General features: G+C 41.7%; 1 protein-coding gene across 1 annotated transcript in view; it reads left to right on the top strand.

The window, feature by feature from the left end:
* Positions 1-633: 633 nt before the first annotated feature.
* LOC109911566 (aggrecan core protein-like) overlaps positions 634-24,878 on the top strand; it is a 56,259-nt gene continuing 32,014 nt past the window's right edge. Inside the window, exons 1-5 of the mRNA XM_048615951.1 lie at positions 634-703; positions 1,265-1,651; positions 2,378-2,552; positions 3,096-3,223; positions 9,701-9,991. Coding sequence (XP_048471908.1) covers positions 634-703; positions 1,265-1,651; positions 2,378-2,552; positions 3,096-3,223; positions 9,701-9,991 — 1,051 coding nt within the window. The remainder of the gene's footprint in view (positions 704-1,264; positions 1,652-2,377; positions 2,553-3,095; positions 3,224-9,700; positions 9,992-24,878) is intronic.

Below are 24,878 nucleotides of genomic sequence, written 5' to 3'. Positions count from 1 at the left end.
GGCAATGTTTTGAATAGCTCAGGATAAAGAAGATGACTATGAAGCTTGAAAAACAATTCACATTGTTATTTTGCTCCATCTTCAGGAACATGCTTAAAACTCATTTCAATACAAATATTTTAAAAGAGGGTGGCGAATGTCTGGATTTGCCACTTAAGAGCTGGTTGGGGGGTGACCCTAAACTCTTTTTAAATGTACCTGGATCCGCACCTTAAGTGCTGTAGGTTGCAGGGAATAAGTCACGTGCAGAAAGATGGGATTAGAAAGAGCATCTGGGTGTCTTTGAGCCGGTATGGACAAGATGGGCCAAATGGCACCCTTATGTGATAGTATTATTTCTATGGTTCTATAGTTCTATGTCTATTTGGTATCCTAAATCTCACTTCATACTCAGTATCAGTACTCAGTATACACTTAATCTTTGTTCGATGTTTAAAACATTCTACTATGACAAAAAACTCTATTTACATGTTAACATACGATAAAGGGAGACTTCACAGCATTCACAATCAGAGGCTGTCTCACCAGTAAACACCCTCCCAAAATTCCCCATAGACCCCCCTCCTTTGACAGTCATCTTCTGCAATGATTGTGCTAACTCACCTTTCCCGTTTTCTCTTCTACAGCTAAACTATGACCACTCTGCTTTTAGTGTTTGTGTGCTTGCGAGTGATCGCAGCGGCTATTTCAGTCGAAGTTTCTGGTAAGGAATTTTTCAAAGTAAATTAGTAATGATCTCTTTTAATATGAATCATCAGTTTGTAGTCTTAACTCAGTTTGGAACACAAACACAAGAAGCAACAGTTTTAAGTAGCATATGGATACTCTCAGATCATAAATGTGAGGTCCCACAAGACTCTGATTCCTGATAGACTTGTGGATCTCAAAAGCACTGGTTCTCCAAAAGACGTTTCAAACTTCATCCTTGATTATTTTATGTTAGCAGCTCACATTCAAATAAACTGGTGCTTAGATGTCCAGTTGTGCATCAGATTTCTATATTTTCTAGCCGGAGAGCCAGAGATAGGGTCTTGCAGATTCGTGACATTTTAAATAGAAGACTGCCTCCAACCAATATCAGTAATGTAATGTCATTCTGAGCAACTTGTAATATTTGTAATTGAAATTGTAATCAAAAAGTTATAATTGTAATTGACAGTAATTGAAAACTTCATCACGCAACAAAAATTGGGATGTTTGATTCTCCCATTAGGTCTGGCCCATTTGCTAATGTAAGGAGATCTTATTTTCTTCTGTATAACAGATGACACTAAAGCCCTGAGCGTGAAGATTGCCATGCAGTCACCAGTGAAGGCTCTTCTTGCAAGCTCTGTGACTATCCCCTGCTACTTCATCGACTCCACACCATTCTCACCAGACACTCCCTTGGCAACTTTGCTGGCCCCAAGAATCAAATGGACGAAAATCAGCGAAGCGGGGAAAGAGACACTCATTGCAGTTGCCACCTCTGGAAAAGTTAAGATCAGCCAAGAGTACCAAGGTCGAGTCAAGCTTCCAAGTTACCATGAAATCCCAAATGATGCCACCTTGGAGTTGGATAAACTACAGTCGAGTGATTCTGGAATGTACCGCTGTGAAGTGACACATGGTATTGAGGACAGCCAGGACATCATAGAGTTGGTTGTTAAAGGTAAATATTATGCTTTATTTCAGTTCTTTTTTTTTCCCTTCTCTGCTTTTTGGAAAGTTATTTTTGACATTATAGCCAGGAATAGCTTTACATAGTATGTTTGTTACGAGCAAAATACCTCTCCTTTCATCACTAGAGTTTGTTGGTATATTCCAATGCCAAACAAATTGATTCTCAATGAAGCTTCTGAATTTCATGGTTGCTAATCGGAATACCCAAATTTGGCAGCCCTTCCTCACCCAAAGCAAATCAGTGTTGTCAATAGGGGGCATTTTGATTATGGTGGAGTCAAATTGGTGCTACAAATCCTTCAAGTCCACCCTTGGGACATGGATGTGCAAAAGTAAGAAAAAGTGCTGGGGACCTGCTGGGGAGTTGAAAGGCACCTTTCTGTGCCATTGTTTTTCTACGGCTCTATGGGAGACAAGATCCAAGCCTGTATTTAAGCTGACTGAATGAAAGATTTAATAGTACTTATTCAGCAGCAACAATGGTAATGAGGAGAATGCAATAGCAAAGTCTTGTGAGATCTATGGGATGGCCTGATTATAATCAGCCACCTAGACTTTGATAACATTTGTCGGGTCAAGTCAATAAAAATACTTACCGAGCCGCAAGAGCCTGAGCTATCACTACCTTCCCAATAAATAATTTACAATATGCCGGAAGCGCAGTAAGTTGATTCTAGAGGATGTTTGATACCCTCATTTTCCCTTCTGATTTCAGGTATTGTCTTCCATTATCGTGCAATCTCCAGCAGATACACCCTCAACTTCTACAAAGCCCAGCAGGCTTGTGTTGATAACACTGCCACCATCGCAACACCAGAACAACTGCAGGCAGCTTACGACGATGGATTTGATCAATGTGATGCTGGATGGTTGGCTGATCAAACTGTAAGGTCTGGACCAATTATACGTGCTATCCACAAATGTATGTGGTCTGCCCTTTGGGAGTATGGTATAGCATGTGGTGGTAAAACTAACACGATAACGAAGAAAATCTTCCGAGGCCTCCATAAATTTCCAAACTATGCCAGCTTCAGTGAGGCCCACAAGTCATGTAATGACTTGAGCTATCCCAATATGTATATTGTAGAAATAATTGTCGATAGAAATTATTTTACATAGCAGCATGCAAGAGATAATCCAGCACCTATTCAAGAAGACAATGTTTCCTATTTTCTCCTTCAGCTCCCAACAGTAATGAATAATAATTATATATGATTTTCTTGGCAACAATAACCCTATTAGACCACAATGAAGTAGTCTTTCTATATGAGCCTAGTGGGTGAATCATGGCAGACTGTTCATGAAACCAACAAACAGTTAGTTCCTGTTTTGTCCATTTTACAACTTCTTCTATAGTGGATGCCAATATTTACTGGGAACAAAAAAGACACTGCAATTTTTTTTGACAGCTATTTCTGAACTTGTATTCTTAGGTATCCAATTCATAAACCTCGAGTTGGATGCTATGGTAACTTGGATGAATATCCGGGTGTCAGATCATATGGTGTTAGAGATACAAACGAAACCTATGATGTTTATTGCTTCGCAACAGAACTGCAAGGTAAGAAACGTGTTCTTTCTTGGAGATAACGCATATAGTGGTTCACAATGAAGGACACAAAGTTGAAGAGAGAACAAGAAAAAGCATAAGGTCAATTTGGCCAAACGGTGCCAACTTGCAGTCTCCTCCAGTGACTTCCCAGTGTCCAATATGGGTCAAGAACGTGCCTGCAGAAGCTTAAGGCTGCACTCATGGCCAATGACAGTGAAAGTGTATTTTTTTAAGCTCGCACAGTGACAAACTGTAAATGAATGTGAATAAGGTCTTCAGGACCAGTGGAATACAAGTACAATTCAGAGGAATGGTTGTAGAGTACTTGGAGTAGGCTTAGCAATTTTGCCATAAACTCTCTGGTGTTTCAGGAGAGTGTGTCACAGCAAACAACTCCCCGCTACTTTTTGTTAGTGACAGCATGTTAAGAAGTGGCTTTTCCAGTCATGACTTACCTCTCTTATCAGATAGAGTGTGCGTTTAAAGGCTACATTTAAGCGCACACTCGATTTGTCTAACATATTGGGACAAGGGAGAGAAGTCGACGCTGGAAAAGTCAGTTTTCAATAGCATGATGTCTGAGATGCAACTGTACATGTGCCGATGGATCACTGAATCTCAAAATTTCAGAATCATAAAATTGTTACAGTGCAGAAGGAGGCCATTCAGCCCACTGTACCTGCAGTAGCTTTCCAAGCATGTTGATTTTGTGCCAAACTCCTGCCTTTTCCCCAAAACACCACATGTTTTATCTATCTAATTATTTATCTAATGTCTTCTCAATTAATTTTGACTCCAGCACACTTCCAGGTAGTGCATTCTAAACCAGAGCACGCATTGTGTGGAAAAGCTTCTCCTCACCACACATTTGCTTCTTTTGCGAAACATTGTATGCTCTCATTCTTGATCCATTTAGGAGTGGAAACAGATTTTACCCCGTTTATACTATCCACCCCTCATGATTTTGAAAATCCCTTTTAAATCTCCTCTTAGCCTTCTCCTCTCCAAAGAAGACAGTCCCAACCATTCCAATCTATCCTCAAAACTGCAGGTTCTCATCCCTGGAACCATTTTCATAAACCTCTTCTGCGCTTTTTCCAATGCGTTCACATCCTTCTTAAAGTGTGGTACTGAGAACTGTACGCAGTGCCCCAGCTGAGATTTAACCAGTATCCTGTATAGGTTCAACATAATCTCCCTGCTGTAGTACCCTACACCTCTACTAAATTAACCTATAACCCCTATGCTTTATTAATAGTTCTTAACTGTCTTGCCACCAACATGAGAAGTGTCCGTAGGATGGGATTTCCACTTGGCCAGGCTGACCTGCCGCTCTTTAACTTGTATATTAAAATATTTTACTCCCTGTAACTTCAATTATTTTAACTTAATTTGACCTTATTCTTGTACAATTAGCTAAAAGCTCATAATTAGTGGCAAGTAGATATTCCTCATCCCTGTTCACCAATCAGCTCCTTCTCCTGAGTCTATAGTTTCTATTTTCCCTGTACTAGTTTGGAAATTGACAGAATTTGCAAAAGTTTTAATCTAGAAACACAGTCCCTTACAGCAGCTGCTCAACAATCAATTAACTCACTACTTTTCATAATTTCATGTTGGTGCCCTGTCTCCTGCGCTGGGGACCCCCACAGCCCATGTGAATGAATTTCTCCCCACAAATTTTCACCCCACGGGAGGGGTTAGCACACATAGGAACATAACATAAGAACCAGGAGCAGGAGTTGGCTCTTCGAGCCTGCTCCACCACTCAAAAAGAGTACAGCTGATCTTTTCATGGCCTCAGTTCCACTTACCCACCCTCTCATCATAACCCTTAATTCCTTTACTAATCAAAAAATTCTCTATCATAGCCTTAAAAGCATCCAATGAGGAATCCTCAAATACTTCACTGGGAAAGGAATTCCAAAAATTCACAACCCTTTGGGTGAAGAAGTTCCTCCTCAATTCAGTCCTAAATCTGGTCCCCTAATTTTGAGGCTGTGACCTTTTGTTCTAGTTTCACCCACCTGTGGAAACAACCTCCCTGCTTCTATATTATCTATTCTCTTCATAATTTTATGCATTTCTATAAGATTCCCCCTCATTCTTCTAAATTCCAATGAATATAATCCCAGCCTTTTCAGCCTCTCCTCACAGGCCAAACCTCTCAGCTCTGGAATAAACCTAGTGAATCTCCTCTGCACCGCCTCTAGTGCCAGTACATCTTTTCTCAAGTAAGGAGACCAAAACTGTACACAGTAATCCAGGTGTGGCCTCACCAGCACCCTATACAACTGCAACATAACCTCTCTACTTTTAAACTCAATTCGTCTTGCAATGTAGGACAAAATTCCATTTGCCTTCTTAATCACTTGTTGCACCTGCAAACCAATCTTCTGCAATTAATGTACAAGGATACCCAGGTCCCTCTGCAGCATGCTCCAATTTTTTACCGTTCAAATAATATTCTTTTTTATTGTCATTCCCACCAAATGGATGACTTCACATTTATCAACATTGTACTCCATCTGCCAGAACTTTGCCCACTCACTTAAACTATCTAGATCCCTCTGCAAACTTTCAGTATCTCCTGCACACTTTGCTCTACCACTTATCCTAGCATCATCCGCAAACTTTGACACACTACACGTGGTCCCCAACTCCAAATCATCCATGTAAATTGTAAACAATTGCGGTCCCTGCACTGATCCCAGAGGCACACCACTAGTCACTTTTTGCCAACCAGAAAAACACTCATTTAACCCCACTCTTTGCTTCCTGTTAGTTAACCGGTTCTCAATCCATGTTAATACATTGCCTGTAACACCATGCACCTTTATCTTATACTGTCTTTTCCTACAGTCCTTCCTTTTCACTGGTATATACTTTTGCTGAGCACTATGAAAAATTGCTTTGAAAGTCCTCCCCTGTTCCTCAACTGTTCCACCATACAGTCTTTGCTTCCAGTCTGCTTTAGCCAACTCCCCCTTTGTCCTATTGTAGTCTCCTTTGTTTAAGCACAGGACCCTGGTATTGGATTTTATCTTCTCACTTTCCATCTGTATTCTAAATTCAACCATACTGTGATTGCTCCTTCCAAGAGGATTCCCTAACTACGAGATCATTAATTATCCCTGTCTCATTACACAGGACCAGATGTAGGATAGCTTCCTCTCTCATCAGCTCCATTACATACTGTTCAAGAAAACTATCGCAGATACATTCAATGGACTCCTCCTCAAGGCTGCCTTGACCGACCTGGTTCGACCAATTGACATGTAGATTAAAATGCCCCATGATAATTACCGGACCATTTTCACAGGCATTAGTTATTTCTTTGTCTATTGCCTGTCCCATTGTGATGTTATTATTTGGTGGCCTATAGACTATGCCTATCAGTGACTTTTTCTTCTTAGAATTTCTATTTCTCTGCACATTCTACAGTTCCACAAGATAGCGCTCGATCTAACATTATTTTGTTGAAAGTCTGTACCAGATGTACTATAAAAAGAGCAGGTTTGAATAAAGAATATGTCTTATAGTTGTATTATTAATGTATATAGAGGAAATGATCAGTAAATTATATAAAATATGCAGTGCATAATATAAAAAACAGAAAGTGCTGTAAATATTTAGCTGATGTGGATACTGCTATGGCGACAGGTATAGGGTTGATATTTCCAATTGAAAATGACTTTTGTTTCTTATGTTTTATGATCTTATGTTCTCATTCAGAACTAATTAACATAGTTGTGCTTTTAGTTGCACTATTAGTGACAACAAGTGCACGTGTCCTTTTCAAGAACAATAAAGATTGACATCAATGCTGGCCTTACCAGTGATTGATAAAGTTTTTTTTTAAAGAGGACCATAGTTGTGATGAAGGCTTCTTTCCTAATTGCAGACTTAGAAGTTTTTTCAATCCTCCAATTGGGAACCAAATAAATTTCTCTGTTGCATATGTGTGAGATTCTACCTTCAGGATCAGCAAAGGAAATGCAAAGTGGACACTTCATTCCAGATCGAAAGAGTGCTCCACAGCCAGAACACGCTGATGAACTCAAAGTGTTAGAAGGCTTCAAAAAGTAAACAAACAAATGCTTGACATCTGAAATATTTCATGGTCATTGCATTTAATAAATAAATAGCAATAGAACAGGATAGGTAAGGGGACGGACAAGCCTGATGGAACAACCACCTGCCTTATTCCTTACTCAACCCAAAAGAGGTACAGTTAATATCTCCCCAATAGTGAATGTAAAGGATTTCATTTTGCACAGCAGCCCAGTGGAACAGCAAATTGAGGTCATTCTTCTGCGTTGAATATACATGGAGCTTTATCACATTAGGCACTCCCAATCCTCTCTTCCCAGATGGGAAAAGCATGATTCTAAGCAAGATTATGTTGTATTTAACATACCAGTGTTGAACATTATTAAATATCAAGTTTCATAGGTGGTTTTTAGCACACATGATGCCTCTGCCAACTTAGAGCCAAACTCGATTGCCAAGTTTAAACTGGTGACTACCTCATTGATTCCCATTCAGAAGCCATTCATTTGAAATTAAGTCATTAAGAAGAAGCACAGTGAGGGAAATATTTAGATTTAGATGTATTTATTTGTCACATGTACTAAGTATAGGAATACGTAAGTACAGGGAAAAGTGCACAAAGTCACCATTCACTGGTGCCCACTTGGTTACAAAAAACAGAATTAAAAGATTTAACAGAGCCAAAAGGTAAGCAAAAAAAAAGGTCCAGATCTCAGAGTCCCAAGTCCCATCTCCACAATGGTGCAGGCCCCACTCCAACTGCTAGGATACCTAGGAGGCCGCTGCCATCACCATGCGAAAGGCCTGCTCTTGCCACCGTCGCCACCTTAACAGCCCACTCTCGCCACCAACCGCCACTGCCTCACCATCCCGCTCTCACCGCCACTGCCTCACCAGCCCCGCTCTCACCGTTACTGCCTCACCAGCCCCGCTGTCACCATCACTGCCCCACCAGCCCACTCGCACCGCCACTGCCCCACCATCCCCACTCTCACCGCCACTGCCTCACCATCCCCGCTTTCACCGCCACTGCCCCACCAGCCCCGCTCTCACCGCCACTGCCTCACCAGCCCCGCTCTCACCGCCACTGCCTCACCATCCCCACTCTCACCGTCATTGCCTCACCAGCCCCGCTCTCCTCGCCACTGCCTCACCAGCCCCGCTCTCACCGCCACTGCCTCACCATCCCCGCTCTCACCACCACTGCCCCACCAGCCCCGCTCTCACCGCCACTGCCTCACCATTCCCGCTCTCACCGTCACTGCCTCACCTGCCTGCTCTCATCGCCACTGCCTCATCAGCCCCGCTCTCACCATCACTACCTCACCAGCCCCGCTCTCACCGTCACTGCCTCACCAGCCCCGCTCTCACCGCCACTGCCTCACCAGCCCCGCTCTCACCGCAACTGCCTCACCAGCCCCGCTCTCACCGTCACTGCCTCACCAGCCCCACTCTCACCGTCACTGCCTCACCAGCCCTGCTCTCACCGTCACTGCCTCACCAGCCCCGCTCTCACCGCCACTACCCCAGTAGCCCTGCTTTCACCGTCACTGCCCCACCAGCCCACTCTAACCATCACTGGCTCACCATCCCCGCTCTCACCGTCACTGCCTCACCATCCCCGCTCTCACCGTCACTGCCTCACCAGCCGCGCTCTCACTGCCACTGCCCCACCATCCCCGCTCTCACCGCCACTGCCCCACCAGCCGCGCTCTCACCGCCACTGCCACACCATCCCCGCTCTCACCGCCACTGCCCCACCAGCCCCGCTCTCACCACCACTGCCTCACCATCCCTGCTCTCACCGCCACTGCCCCACCAGCCCCGCTCTCATCGCTACTGCCCCACCAGCCCCGCTCTCATCGCCACTGTTCCAACAGCCCGCTCTCACCACCGGTGCCACACCGGCCCAGTCTCGCCGCTGATCCTGCCCACTCTTGATCCGCTGCCATTGCTCCGGCCCACGCTCAATCAGCTGTCGCTGCAGGACACGACCCGCACGTTCAGCTCCTGCCACATGGTTCCCGGTCACAACCCAACTCCTCAGGTAGGTAGTGAAAAGGGTGGGTGAGGGGGGGATAGAATTATTGCAGAGAGGAGAGAGAAGAAGAAAAGAAAAAGAAAGGAAAAGGAAAGAGAACTGGAGAGCAGAATGGAGCTCCAAATGGAGCGACTTAGCCTGCATTTTCACACAATGGATAATAAAGTAGAAATGAGTTAAGAGGCAATTAAGTTTCTAACAAGAAGAAAGATTAAATGCAAGTTAGCTAGGTTGATCCATCTGAAAGGATTAAGTTTGGTTTGGTGTTCAACACCCTATTGTGCGTTGGTTTATCACATGTAACTTTTTCACGGACTGTATTTGCTGGAATTTGAGGTGAATTCACTTAACTCAATTGATCAACTTCACATTTTTCCCCTTTCTGTCTCTAGGTAATGTCTTCTACATAACTACCACTGGGAGATATGCCTTTAAGGAAGCAATGGAAGCTTGCCTTGACAAAGGTGCCCAGTTAGCCACCACAGGACAATTATACATGGCATGGAAAGATGGCATGGATCAATGCAATACTGGCTGGCTTGCTGATGGCAGTGTCAGATATCCAATCACGAAGCGAAGACCCAACTGTGGTGGCAACTTACTAGGTGTAAGAACTGTGTACCGGTACACCAACCAAACTGGGTACCCTGATCCAAGCACCCACCATGATGCCTATTGCTTCAGTGGTAAGAGATTATACATTTCCAGCTGGTTTGATTGTGTAAATATTGGTTATTATCATGAAGGTGTTCAAAAGCTGATACAGATAAACTGCTTATTCTAGGACCAAGAAAGGAAGCCAAGGTAAATTTTCGAACCCAATAAATATTAAGGTTCAGAGAAGTTGAAGTCATAAAACAATAGATTAATCTGTTGAGAGAAGTGTCTGAGAGGTGTGGGACACATGGCAGTCCTATAAGGCTTATTGACATTGGTGACTAAAGCTTACTTTAATTGAAAAATAAATCAGTTATTTTCAGACATAGCACAATACAGAATAACGGTTCCAATCACTTCTGCAATGTTGTAAATTAAATACGGGGATGATATGAGAAACAGATTGTTTTGCAAGAATTTTAATTTTTCTTTTTGCAGTGGGTGAGTGCACTGCCAATTTCACTTCAGGGAATCTGGGTTTGAAACTAACCAAAATGAGGGAGTTTTCTCACTCTATAAGTGGTGTATGTGCCTATCTTAACCTATAGGGAACGAATTAGGTGAAAAAAAAGGCAGAACAAGGGGGAAAGTGTGAATAGCCAAGGTCTTTTTCCAGGATAGGGGAGTCCAAAACTAGGGGGCATAGGTTTAAGGTGAGAGGGGAAAGATTTAATAGGGACCTAAGGGGCAACTTTTTCACATAGAGGGTATATGGAATGAGCTGCCAAAGGAAATGGTGGAGGTTGGTACAATTACAACATTTCAAAAGGCATCCAGATGGGTATATGAATAGGAAGGGTTGAGAGGGATATGGGCCAAATGCTGGCAAATGGGCCTCGATTAATTTAGGATATCTGGTAGGCATGGACGCGTTGGACAGAAGGGTCTGTTTCCATGCTGTACAATTCTATTACTCTATCTATGATTGGCAACAGCAAAGCTAAGTATTGACAGCTGTGGAGGCACCTATAATGCTCACCCCTTTACATAGTCTCTTCATTTACAGATGTAGGGGATCCAGTGTCTGTTTCATTATCAATGCGCTAAGTTGGTAAGCCATGAATGAGTGTTGCTCTGCCTGGGGTTCTATAAGAGGTGCTGCAGCCATTAGTGAGTAAATTTGGAAGCGGTGTAGTGGATACAGGGCACACAGATATGGTTTGCTCAGTGCCACAGCAAAGACAAGGGCAAGCATCAGACCTCCCAATCAGTTACATGTGGCCATCTATTATTACGCTCCCAAAAATGGGCCAAACATAGCTTCTACCCGCTAGTGCTTGTTGTTAATAATCATCCTCCCAGTGAGCCCAAATGGACTGTAACACCTATACTAATGTGCTTTGGTTAGCCTAGGTCTCAATCAGTTAATTAGAGAGGTAAGATCCCATTGATGTAAGAACTACAGACTGAAAGGACTCTGATGTGTAATTTAATTTGATGTTATTTTTTGCAATATTAAGTACAATGGAGGTCCTTCCCATAATCTTGTCTTTGCTGATAATCTCTTCAATGTGTTTCTTTTCCAACAGGAAAGGCTGCTATCGAAACAATAACAGAAACTCCACTCATCTACCCAGCAACAGAGCCAGAAGAATTATTTACAGATGATGGAAGTGCTTTTACCGTTCAAACTATTACTGAAAGGGTAGAGAAATTCTTTACAAAACCAGTTGTAGGCAGGCAAGCAATAGGAGACGTTATTACACTTAGTCCCTTTACACCAGAAACCCTTCCATTCACTGAGGAAGTAACTGAGGTGACCAGATTTCCTGAGATTGTCACTCCAGGGACTGGCAGCATTCCACCTTCTGAGGAACCCATTCCATCTGTTACCGAGGGAATTACTGTTGCTGAAATTACACACCTACCTGAAAACTTAACAATTAGTGAAGAGTTAGCCACCCCTGAAATCGCATCAGCAGTAACCGAGATGGTCACCCTATCAGAAATCACCGCTTCCGAGGTAGCAACTGCTGAGGTGTCTACGCCTGCTGAAGAACTGACGGTAACCGGGAGACTTGAAGAGGTCACAGTGACTCCACAGGAGAGTCTAGCCACTATTGAGGAGGTTGTCGCTGTGGTAACAGCAGCTCCTGAGGTCTTTGCGACTGTGCCTGAGGAGCTAACAACTATTCCAGAAGAGACTGGCACCCCGGTCACAGAAGTCATCACCCAAACATTAATAACTGAGGAAGGGAGCGCAACCATAGAACCAATATTTCCTATCAGCTCAATTTCTCCAACTGGTGAGTTATTGCCTTGAAGGATACAAGAACTAATCTGCCATCATGTGACGGCATTTCAGAGGCTTTATAGGAAAATATGGGCGCCTAGTGGCTGTGGTATATGACTGGCAACTCTAAGGTTGTGAATGCCAGCCCCGTTACAGCAAGGCACAATGAATTCAATCGATGACCTAACAGTGTAGGTGCATAGTTCCTTGAAAGTGGAGTCACAGGTAGACAGGGTGATGAAGAAGATTTGGCACGCTTGCCTTTGTTGGTCATAACATTGAGTATAGGAATTGGTATATCATGCTGAGGCTGTACAGGATATTGGCGAGGCCACTTTTAGAATACTGCATACGATTCTGGTTGCCCTTCTATAGGAAGGATGTTGTTAAACTTGAGAGGATACAGAAAAGATTTCCAAGGATATTGTCAGGACTGGAGGCTTTGAGCTATAGGGAGAGGTTGGATAAACTGGGGCTCTTTTCCCTGGAGCATTGGAGACTCACAAGTGACCTTATAGAGAGTTATAAAATCATAAGGGACATAGATAAGGTGAATAGCCAAGGTCTTTCCCCAGGATAGCAAAGTCCAAAACTAGAGGGCATAGATTTAAGGTGAAAGGAGAAAGCTTTGAAAGGGGACTGAGGGGTAACATTTTCACAGAGGGTGGTGCGTGCATGGAACGAGGTGGCAGAGGAAATGGTGTAGGTGGATGCAATTCCAACATTTAAAAGTTATCTGGATGGGTATATGAATGGGAAGGGTTTAGAGGGATATCGGACAAATGCTGGCAAATGGGCATAGGTCAGATTGGGAAGTCTGGCCGGCACAGATGAGTTGGGCCTAAGGGTCTGTTTGTATGCTGCATGACTCTGTGACTCTATGGATATTTGTAGTTTGCACCAGGAAATACACAATAGATAGGAAATCAGTCAGGAAAGGAAACTTCCACCTCTACCTGACAGAAGTACACGTGAACGCCAGCCCCAAATGAGTTGGTACACTTTTGATGGCTCTAGGAATATGCAATTCTTATTTGGATTTCCATTGCCACCCTCCTATCCTGAGCAAATTATAATACAAGTTTCTTGATCACGTTTCAGAGGATAACTCGTTGCATTACTTCCCGGAATGCAAGTTTTTTAATTAAAAAAATCTGTCACAAAAAGCTCAATTTACATACTTTCTGTTAGAACATCAAAGTTAACCAGCATCGTTCCTAATGTAAATACATAATAGGGAACAATATGTGAGAAATTGGTTTCTGATATATTTGATGATAATATTTATTAAAAATGTGTTGGGGAAATTACAGTAGCCTAAAAATAAAATAAATGTCAGGAAGTTGTTGAGTATGCTGTCTCTTTGGCATATTTTATGGTAGGGATTGGAGATAGACAGCAAGGTACAAATAGAAGGGGATCCCCTGCTGTCTTTATCCTTTTAAACTGACCATTGGGTCTCATCATACTTTTTTAAATTCAACTCATATTCTCACCTTTTCTTTTACTTGGGTGATGTGCTTTGCTGTGCATCTTTACCTTTCAATTCTAAGTTAAAACAATAGTTACAGTAATTCAATCATAAGCATATTTCAGCATTGGAGGCCGTTCTGCCCATAGACCTATTCTAGCTGTAAACCAGTATCTACTCTAATTCCACTTCTCCTTGCACTCTGTGGTGTTTGCTTTTTCAAGTGTTTATCTAATCTTCTCTTAAAAATTGTGATTGATTGAGCTTCAACAATTGCTTTTCAGAATACACCCAATAACCTAAAAATTTTGTGTGTGAAAAATTCTTTCTTTATCTTTCCCCTTTAATGCTCTGATTGTTAATACTGAGTTCATGCTTGTTACCAATTCACTGGCCCGCAATATTTGTTTTTACCAAGTTCTTTCTAAACTTTTATTAGACTGTCAGATCATTCTTTAACCTTCTCATCTCTAACCTGTACTGCTCTATTCAAAGTACAGCTTTCTTTGGTGCTGGTACTTTTGGTCAATGACTAGCAAAGCAAACTTCAAAAGACTGAAAAATCTGTAATGGAGCAGAAGTTTAAGCTGTCAAGCCAGCTACAGATACAATGAGTGGATAAATAAAGAACTGACCTTTAAACTTGCTAGTCTATCATTCAAATATCACTAAAAATGTTCAAGTCTAGGAAATTGCCTCACCCCTGTGCCCATTAGGTCAAAACATGAATGATAATAAATGTCACTGTTTAATGGCACAACAATAAGGCTGCATCTCTGCTATTGTTGGTGATGAGGCTTGGAAGAGGTCGATATTTTAAGAGAGGTTACAGGAATCTAAGGTATTTTTAAGAATATTGTTTATTCAATGTTCTATAAACCATGGACTTAGCAATTGAGCTACACAGTAACATCTCTTTTAAGAATCTCTGCAGCTTGTGATGTCTTGCATCACTACTGAACTAGCTTATGATTCACATTATTGAGCATTAACCCTTTACAACATTCATTGTATGCGGCCGGCTTTATTTGGTGCAGCTCAATCACCTGCACATATGTTCCTCAACAGGGATTGTTTTCCATTACCGTGCTATTTCAAGCAGGTACTCTCTGAACTTCACCCAGGCCCAAATTGCCTGCTTGGAAAATAATGCTGTCATCGCCACTCCTGAGCAGCTTCAATCAGCCTATGAACAGGGATACAACCAGTGTGATGCGGGCTGGCTCGCTGACCAGACTGTCAGGTAAAACATACACTAAATCTCTTTGTTCCAAATGAAATGTCATCTACAAAGCATATAAAGCACAGAGGAAGGCCCAACGGTTCTATACTGGTGTTTATGCTCAACGTAAGCATGCTCCTACCCCTTTTCATCTAAGCCAATCAGAATATCCTTCTATTTCTTGTCCCTCATCTCCCTAACTAGCTTCGCATTGAATACAGCTATGTCATTAATATCCACTACTGTCTATGGAAGCACATTCTACCACTCTCTGGGTATCAAAGTTTCTCCCAAATTCCCTAACAGATTTGATCAATGACTATCTTATACATGTGGTCCCTAATTCTAGCCTCACCTGCAAATGAAAACTTCTGAAAATTATAAGCTGCATAGTGAAGATAATTTGATTTGATGTAATTTAAGCTTTATTGTCACGTGTACTCAAGTACAGGAGTACAGTGAAAAATGTATAAAGTCGCCGCACACAGCACTATCTTAGGTATGAAGGTACCTAGGTACAAAAAACTGAGGTACAAGTAGTAACATAGACAAACAAAGTTAAAAGTAAAGCATCACCATTATTCTTAATATAAGCAAAAGAAAATGAAATAAAGTTAAAAGTTAATTGTGTGACATTCAAGCATTACTTTCAAGGTGATATTAATCCAACTGCTAAGGGTCTCATTAAACAACACCAAATAGTGTCAAACTCTTACAGTAATTAATATTATCAACAGGAGATGACCATTTAGCCCCATGGATCTGTTGACCAAATTAATTAATTTGTAGTTGATTTGTACATCAGTCGTAATTTTCCACTGAATCCCTCGATACCCTTGACTAAAAGAAATTTACCAGCCTCAGTACTCAGTTTCCACAGCCTTTTATGACAGTTCCATATTTCTACAGTCCTTTGCGTGAAGATGGGGTTCCTGATTTCACTCCTGAATTAAGGGAATGGAAAAGAAACCAATTCAAAAGCCTTTAATGTCTCTGTAGTAGCCTGTCCCATATCTCCAACTTTCAGACAAGATGCTAACTTGAGACCTTGTTTGCCCTCTCCAGTGGACGTGAACGATCCTATGGCACAATTTTTTTTTAAAAAAGCAGCAGTGGCTCTCTCCCCAGGTGACCTGATCAATATTTATCCTTCAACCACTAACACTGAAAAGAATACATTAGCTGAGCATTATCAGACAACAATTTGTAGGAGCTTGTTCTGTGCAAATTGGCTGCCACATGCACCACATCACAAAACATTGAATTGGCTGCAAAATGCTTTGGTGTAACCTAAGGTTGTGAAAGACTAGGTGTAAGTTCTTTTCTTTCTAAGAATGCCGATCCTAAGTAAAAATTGGACACTCCAAACCCCTTGCAGTTCTCCACAGTTAAGGAGGGATTTAATTGCATGCATATCCCTCTGAAAAAATACTGAGCACCAATTTTGCAGAATATCCAATTCTCAAATTGATCTGTGGAAACATGTTGACAATTGATTCTAATGATAAAGAGTAGCAGAAAACAAGTATTTTTGGTTTCAGTTCTAAAAAAACAACTTTGATATAAAGCACTTCTTTTTAACGTCTGTCCAGTTATCTTCCCTCCCTGAAGATATTGACACATTTTGTGGGGTATTGTTCAAGCAAGCAAGGTGCCCTGTGGTGAGTCTTTCAAGTGGCCATTCTTCATGAACAAGCTGACTCCTCTCATATCCACAGCAAGATTTTTTCCCGGGGTTTGAAGCAAAATGTGAAGGAGCACAAACATTCAGTTTTATGGATTTTTCATATCAGAAACTTCTTTTTGATTAGGTACCCAATGGTGAATCCCAGAGAACGCTGTTTTGGTGACAAAGATGGCTTCCCTGGTGTAAGAAGCTACGGTGTCCGCAAGCCTGAGGAAACCTATGACGTTTACTGTTACATTGACGGTCTAAATGGTACAGTATTTAAATTTGGACAGGAGCAAAAGGTTTCTACTTTTTCCCCTAAGCCTCTTGTTATGATTCCAGCTGATGTTATTATTGGACAAGTCAGATTCCAGACTGAAATCATATCTCATCATATTTTGTATTATTTTGGTTGGAATGAGGTGATCTGTCACTGAAACAAAAGCACACAATCCTGCAGGTGTGGATTTAACAATAAAACAGAAGTTTACTATGCAAAAGTAATTATGAGAAAGTAGAATAAGCCAAACAATGTCCATATAACGCCCATTTAAAGATTTTGAAACACATGGTAAAAATATAACCCATTCATCCAAAAAGCATCCTTTTACAGTACTCACATCAGAGAGAATGTCGTTTTCTATCACGCATAGGGTTTGGCATAGCTGTCGCTTCAATTCCCAGTCATTAGAATCAGATGGCAGTTTCCTTGAGTTGTCTTTTAACTGAGCTTAAACTTTCTCAGCTTCAAATAACCCTTTCAGCTTTTTGCCCAAACACCTCTGGTATGAAACTTTAACTAAACTCCTTACACTAAGGCACCGTGTTTTTAAAACTTCTAAACTATCTTCTTCCTTTTCCAAGAGCAACTGTTTTATACATCCAGCTTTAGCTTTAGCTAAGAGCCTGAAAAGCTGCTCAAACTAAATCTGAAAATAGACATTTTTTTCAAACTATAAATGTTTCCTTTTTAGCCCAAAAACCCAATTCCAGAAACTTCTATCTGAAAGCTTTATGCACTACACTGTTTATTTTGTTCACTCATACATTCCAACTAGCCTCTGAAATTATCATTTTGACTTTTCAAAAGGTATCACCAAGGCTACAAAAATACTTATATATTAATCATTAAACCCCTTCATATAAAACCCATATTCTATGAGTTCAAAACTAAGTAATGTTAAAATACATATAAATCGCTCATCTCACATCATTATTTACCTCCTCTAACTCAGTCTCTCCCACTTTGAGTCAATCTTTAAAACCTAACTCGATTTGCTTTGATATCTCCTTACGTGACTTGAGCTCCAATTTCATTCACTTGTCGGGGCCAAGAAATCCTGGCACAATGAACACATCCTTCAAAAATGGCCAGCTGCATTTCATAATTCTGGTCTGTGGCAGTGGTGCTTAGGGGTTGGGGGTCAGGTTGGGGGGCTGGCTTGGTAGTCAGGCCAGGGACCTGGGAAATGCCTAATTGTCAAGGCAATTGTCCATGGTCTCTGAGGGGCATAACTGTGATTGGACAAGTAGTCATTTTCCTTTCAAGCCTTTGATTTCCATGTCTTTGTGTACTCAGAAGTAAAATGAACAGTGACAGTGCAGAAAATCTCGAAGGTTGGAAACCGAATAATTAAGATGCGATATATTTCTAATAAGGGTCAAGTGACACCAAGGTTAATTTTGGAAAAAAGCTACGGATTGTAAGAGCTAAGGAAGATGAGGAGATAGTGTCTCACATTTTAAGGTCTATAGAAGATAAGTTTGAGTAGAAGACTATCAATGAGTCTTGATTTCAACTCTCAATGAAGAAGAATGTTGTAGGATAGAACATTTACAATATAAAGTATATGGTACAGGAGCATTAATGGTAATGGTAGCACTTCTATCACTAACTAGAGATGATAAGGGCTGTAATAGAGATGGTAGGGTCGAGGCTAGTGATGAGAAACTGGAAGGAGGCATTATTGTATCTTAAATAGCTGCTTTCCTTCTTGAAATACAAGGTGAAGTTATGTTTCCCACACCCTTGGACAACTGTTAACTATAATCCTATTTTGCAGGGTCAATTACTTATGCAGTGGTTGACGTAGAACTGGCAACTAGGTGACTAGAAATATATGACAGGGTCAGTTAACAATAGTTAAATATTTTGAGCAAAGATGCCATAATTTGTTGTTGTGAAGTTCTAAAATGTAAAGAATTGTGTATGAAGATATGAATGAATGAAGTTGTAATGAAGTTGGTAGAGAACCAGGGTTTATGATATTGGGAAGAAAAAGATGAAACTGTAATTTTCCATGTCCAATCTGTGCAATGCAACATTGAAAAGTGATCCTGAATTCCTTATGCCTGCTATTCCTAAGTGTGTAACAGTTTTCGAAGACTAGGTAACATGCCCATGAAGTACATTACCAAGCTTTGTTCATTGATTTTCTTTTCTGCACTGTTACAGGGGAGGTATTCCATGCAACTGTGGCAGACAGGTTTACCTATGATGAGGCAGTTGACTATTGCCTAAGCCACAATGCTAAGATAGCCACTACTGGCCAACTGTTTGCAGCCTGGAAGCAGGGTATGGACAAGTGTCGAGCAGGCTGGCTATCAGATGGCAGTGTTCGATACCCGATCCAAAGTCCCAGACCATCCTGTGGCAGTGGAAGAGCTGGAGTGAGAACTGTGTACCTGAACGTGGATCAGACTGGGTACCCTGATCCTGAGTCGCGCTATGATGTTTATTGTTTTAGAGGTAAGCGTTTTTGAGATTCCCCTCATACAAAACAGGGGTGACGGGTAAGGGAGTGGGTGACAGAAATGGAGTGAGTTTGTCCTTCCTGGATCCTGGCTGGACTGATTTTTCGTTTTTATTCACTCATGAGACATGGGCGGTGCTGGCTGGCCAACATTTATTGTCCATCCATAGCTGCCCTTGAACTAAGTGATTTGCTTGACCATTTCAGAGAGCACTTGAGAGTCAACCACATTGCTGTCAGTCTGGAATCGCCAAACCAAATGAGGAAGGCAGATTTTTGTACCTGAAGGAAAATAGTGATCTAGATGGGTTTTTCCAAAAATCTGCAATGATTTCAAAGCCATCAGTAAATTCTTAATTCCAGATTTTCTTTTATTAAATTCATGTCATGGGGGGATTTGAATCCAAGTCCCCAGAACATCAGCTGAGTTTCTGGATTAATAGTCTAGTGATAATGCCACTAGGTGATTGCACCCCCCGCCTTTCAATTAAATAAACGTGACCTCTCTCTGCTGCCTTTCATGACCTATCAGAAGATTCATTCAATGGTATGAATCCATTGTCGACTAGGCATCATTGCATAAAATAAAGCTGCCTTCAGATGTGAGGTGGTAATATAATTTCAGAGGGTGTAATTTTCAATCCCAGTTCAGGAACCCAACATCTGGATAATTTCTGATTCCAGACTCCACACCACTGTCATGAAGCTATGAGCTTGAAGCCCAATGAGCGACATTGGGTAAGGCATGAAGGCAGGAATAGTTTCTAGGTTGTGTTGCTCAAAGGCTGAATGAACATTTGTCAAATCCTATCTGCTGGCATAACTGTAACACCAGCAGCCTAGTAAACCAGAACAATAGGCTATTGTTCTGGAGATAATGGTTCGAAACCCATTGTGGCAGATAGTGAGATTTGAATTTAATGAATTTCAGGAATAATGAAAGCCAGCCTAATGGTAATCATGTAACTGCTGCTGTTTGTAGTTTCCCTTTAGGGAAGGAAATCTGCCAGACTTATTCGGTCTGGCGTGCATGTGACTCCAGACCCACAGCATTATGGTTGATTCTTAACTGCCCTCTGGGGAATTAGCAATGGGCAGTAAGTGCTGAGATGTTTGCATTTCATGAAAGAATAACAAAAATAAATCTCTTTTCCCAATCTTGTGGCCCTCTCAACCTGTTGTTAAGCTCTTCTGTGAGAAGGTTATCATGGAATTAATTGAGGGTAAGTGGGTTATTTGCTCCTCCACCAAAAAGGCACCATTCTTCATTGGAAAGTTGTGCATCCAGAGATTTCAGAAGATTGGCACACCATCTATGTGAGTTACTTATAAAGCATACCCACACTCAGCCTCACCACCCCATAGACCCCTGCCTCTACAGGCAATCAAAAATCAATACCAAAGAGTCAATGAGCATGGTTCCTATGGAAACTGGAAAACTAGAACAGTGGTGTGCTGAGGATTGAAGACAGCAACATTGTAACTATGGTCTACAGCACAACAGGAGTCTGTTCTGTTCCACATCCACTCTCTTGCTTTCTGCAGCTTCCCCACACGATAACATGTAAAATTTTAACTAAAAACAAAAGACATTGGAAATCTGAATGTCGCTGATATTTCAAAATGGAATCAGAAATAGCTGGAGAAACTCAGCAGGTCAGGCAACATCTGTGGAGAGAGAAACAGAGTGAACATTTCACGTTATAGAGTCATAGAGTCATAGAATCATACAGCACGGAAACAGACCATTCTGTCCAACCAATCCACGCCAACCATAATCCTAAACTAAACGAATCCCACCTGCCTGTGCTTATATCGCTCCAAACATTTCTTATTCATGTACTTATCTAAATGTCTTTTAAGTGTTGTAACTGTAACCACAGCCACCACTTCCTCTGGAAGTTCATTCCACACACGAACCATTCCCTGTGTAAAAAAAATTGTCCCTCATGTCTTTGTTAAATCTTTCTCCTCTCACCTTAAAAATATGAGTTCTAGCAAACTGGAGTTCCAAAGAAGTCATAACCCAAGATAATTTCTACCATAAAGGACTGTTCCTAGAGGGAGATAAACAATGTCTGATCAATGTATTACAAAGTTGAAAATGTTAAGATCAAAGTAACTAACTGAATGGTGTACTTACTCCTCAGTTGAGCTGGGACTGCATTGTATCTCAGACTTAATATTGACATAGGTCATAAAATCCGTACAGTGTGGAAACAGGCCCTTTGGCCCAACAAGTCCACACTGACCCTCAGAGCATCCCACCCAGACCCATTGCCCTGTTCCCCACCTAATCTACACATCCCTAAAAATTATTGGCAATTTAGCATGGCCAATCGACCTAACCTGCACATCTTTGGACTGTGGGAGGAAACCCACGCAGACACAGGGAGAATGTGCAAACTCCACACAGACAGTCCCCCGAGGGTAGAATTCAACCCGGGTTCCTGGTGCTGTGAGGCAGCAGAGCTAACCACTGAGCCACTGTGCTGCCCAAACATGGGGGAGATTTTGTCATATATACCAATTTTTAATAAATGTTCGAGAAATTTCCATTGTTTCCCCCATCTTAACTTTGGTGGAAGAATGGTTTAAACAGTCATTTCTATCCATTTCCAGGGACTCTATTGAAATTGCAGAGTAGGTTTAGGAAAAGAAACCCATGTAATTTCTCCACCATAATCTCTAATGTCTTGATGGAAAGTCTTAAGATATGATACTCATTGACAACTCTCAAGGGATACTTTTCACGTTAGCATTAAATGCACTTTGGATTCTTAGTGCTCATTATCTTTTTCCTTTTTCCCCTGTTCTTTTTTAGAGGCCATTGTTCCTGTAGTTACTGAAGAGCCAATAACTGAGAAACTGACCGTACCTGTGATCCTAGTGGACAGGATTTCAGAAACTCCTGAAGCTGAGATCGAAAAGACAGTAAGGCCAGAGGAAGCTGAAGAAGGCAGGACCGAGATCTTTGTTGTGGACACCACAGGGCAGCCCACTGTGACGTTTGGTTTGACTGAGGAGACTATAGTGACCCAAGTAGTGCCAAAAGTGGCAGTATTGCCATCTGAATGGACTACAGTATCCCTGGTGTCTGAGCTTACCACTGAAACCATCCCAGACACATATCTCACAACTGAAGAGGCTGAGAAATTCCTTGAGACAGTAACACCCACAGCAGAGCCTGGTGAGTATTACAGTTAATAATTTGGGAACAAGAAGCTACAATTGGAGGAGCATTACAACCATATAACTCATACCCATATTAATAGGGGACCTAACCTTGCCTCATTGAGAAGCCTTTGCGAGAAATGTCACATACCCTTCATTGCTGAAGGATTTGGTTTCTACTACATTAATTTCGCTGGCAGTAAGTCATTTGTTCTCTTGTCTGTCAGACAATTGTTCATTCTGAGTTTACACAATGGCGAGAGGAGCATGATAAGAGGTGAAATTGGCCTTAGACTTTAGCATCAATCTGGTTAATAAACTGTTCACTTCACAGATTGCCTTCATAGAACCACAAAAAGGTTACAATACAGAAATAGGCCATTCAGTCCATCATGTTTGCACCGCCCTCCAGTACCCACTCCGTGGCTTTGCATGTTCCAACACTGAGGGTGCAGATCCAGGTTCCTTTTAAATGAGTTGAGAGTTTCCACCTCAACCACCAAACTGGACAGTGAATTCCAGACACCCTCCACCCTTTGGTTGTGAAAGTTCTCCCTCTTGTTCGCTCTACTCTATCTGCCAATCACCTTAAATCAGTGTCCCCTAGGAATGACATTTTCACTAGTGGAAAACAAGTTTTTCCTGTCTGTTCTATCCAAGCCCTTTATTATTTTCTACACCTCAATAAGTCAATGCTCAGCCTCCTCTGTTCTCAGGATTACAACCGTAGCCTATTTAATCTCTCCTCCAGCCTGCAATTTTGAAACATAGCAATGTTTCTATAAATCTCCTCTGAACCCTCACTAGAGCAATTACGTCCTTCCTGTGACAAGTGACTACAACAGTACCCAAAACTCCAATCAAGGAATACCTCCAATTGATTTCAAGAAGAAAGATAATGGATAGCATCTAACACGGGCAGCATAGTGACTCAGCGGTTAGCACCACTGCCTCACAACTCCAGGGACCTGGGTTCAATTCTACCCTTGGGTAACTGCCTGTGTGGAGTTTGCATGTTCTCCTTGTGTCTGCATGGGTTTCCTCCCATAGTCCAAAGATATATAGGTTAGGTGGATTGGCCAAGTTAAATTACCCATAGTATCCAGGGATGTGCAGGCTAAGTGGGTTAGCCATGGGAAATGCAGGGTTACAGAGATAGGAGAGCGGGTGAGTCTGAGGGGGTTGCTGTTCAGTGGGACAATGTGAACTTGATGGGTTGAATGGCTGCTTCAACACTGTAGGGATTCTATGATTCTATAGAGCTGGACTCTCCAGCTAACATGCCAATTTCAGCTCTTGGCAGGTTGGGGAGGGGAATTTCACAAGGTTTGTGGAATCTTATCAGATGTTTTGTGTTGCAGAGGTCCACTCATTGGCATATTTTTGGTTTGATGGCCCAGAACAATTAAATATGCTTGATTCCACGTTTTCTTGAATGAATGAAATCTCCTAAATAGTTAATGGGCCAGAATATTCTTATATAGGGTAAAGTTGAATTGTGTGGCCAGGAAAAGTGGGCTGCATGCACAGTAATTTCTTGTTTTGAAACAAAAGTAATCTTCTCGAAGTCAGTCACATCAAGGAATAACACCTGAGGTGAAAATTCTCAAAGTATTTTCAAATGAAAGAGTGTCCGGTACTCTCTTTTTGAATGAAAATTGTTCATGGGATATGGGCATCAGTGTCTGGGCTAGCATTTAGTACCCATCACTAATTCCTCAGAAGGCATTTAAGAGTCAACCACATTTGCTATGGGTCTGGAGTCACATGTAGGCCAGGCTGGGTCAGGTTGGCAGTTGTCTTCCCTAAAGGAAATCAGTGAACCAAATGCTTTTTGCAACAATTGATGTTGATCTCATGGTCACAATTAGGGCAGATTTTATTCCAATTTTTTTAATGAATTCATATCATACTGTCTGCTATGGTGGAGTTTGAACCTATATCTCGAGAAACACTAACCTAGAGTTCTGGATTACTGATCCAGTTAACATTAACATACATTACCGACTCCTTTTGAATGTGTACAGTAAATACTTCTCTTTTTTTCTATGATTTCAAACAGTTGTTTGTGTTTTTCTCAGGGTTTACTGAAGTAATGCCCCTGCCAGATATTGAAATAAGTGGAGTCCCTTCTGGAGAACCTTCTGGAGTCCCTTCTGGAGAGCCTTCTGGAGAGCCTTCTGGAGAACCTTCTGGAGAAGCTTTTGTCAGTGGAGAACCTTCTGGAGAACCTTTTGTCAGTGGAGAACCTTCTGGGGAGCCTCTTGTCAGTGGAGAACCTTCTGGAGAGCCTTTAGTCAGTGGAGAACCTTCTGGGGAGCCTCTTATCAGTGGAGAACCTTCCGGAGAACCTTTTGTCAGTGGAGAACCTTCCGGAGAACCTTTTGTCAG

The sequence above is a fragment of the Rhincodon typus genome, chromosome 33 (genome assembly GCF_021869965.1).
Source record: "Rhincodon typus isolate 14 chromosome 33, sRhiTyp1.1, whole genome shotgun sequence".
Classification (NCBI taxonomy): Eukaryota; Metazoa; Chordata; class Chondrichthyes; order Orectolobiformes; family Rhincodontidae; genus Rhincodon; species Rhincodon typus.
This window is presented reverse-complemented; position numbering and strand designations above follow the sequence as displayed.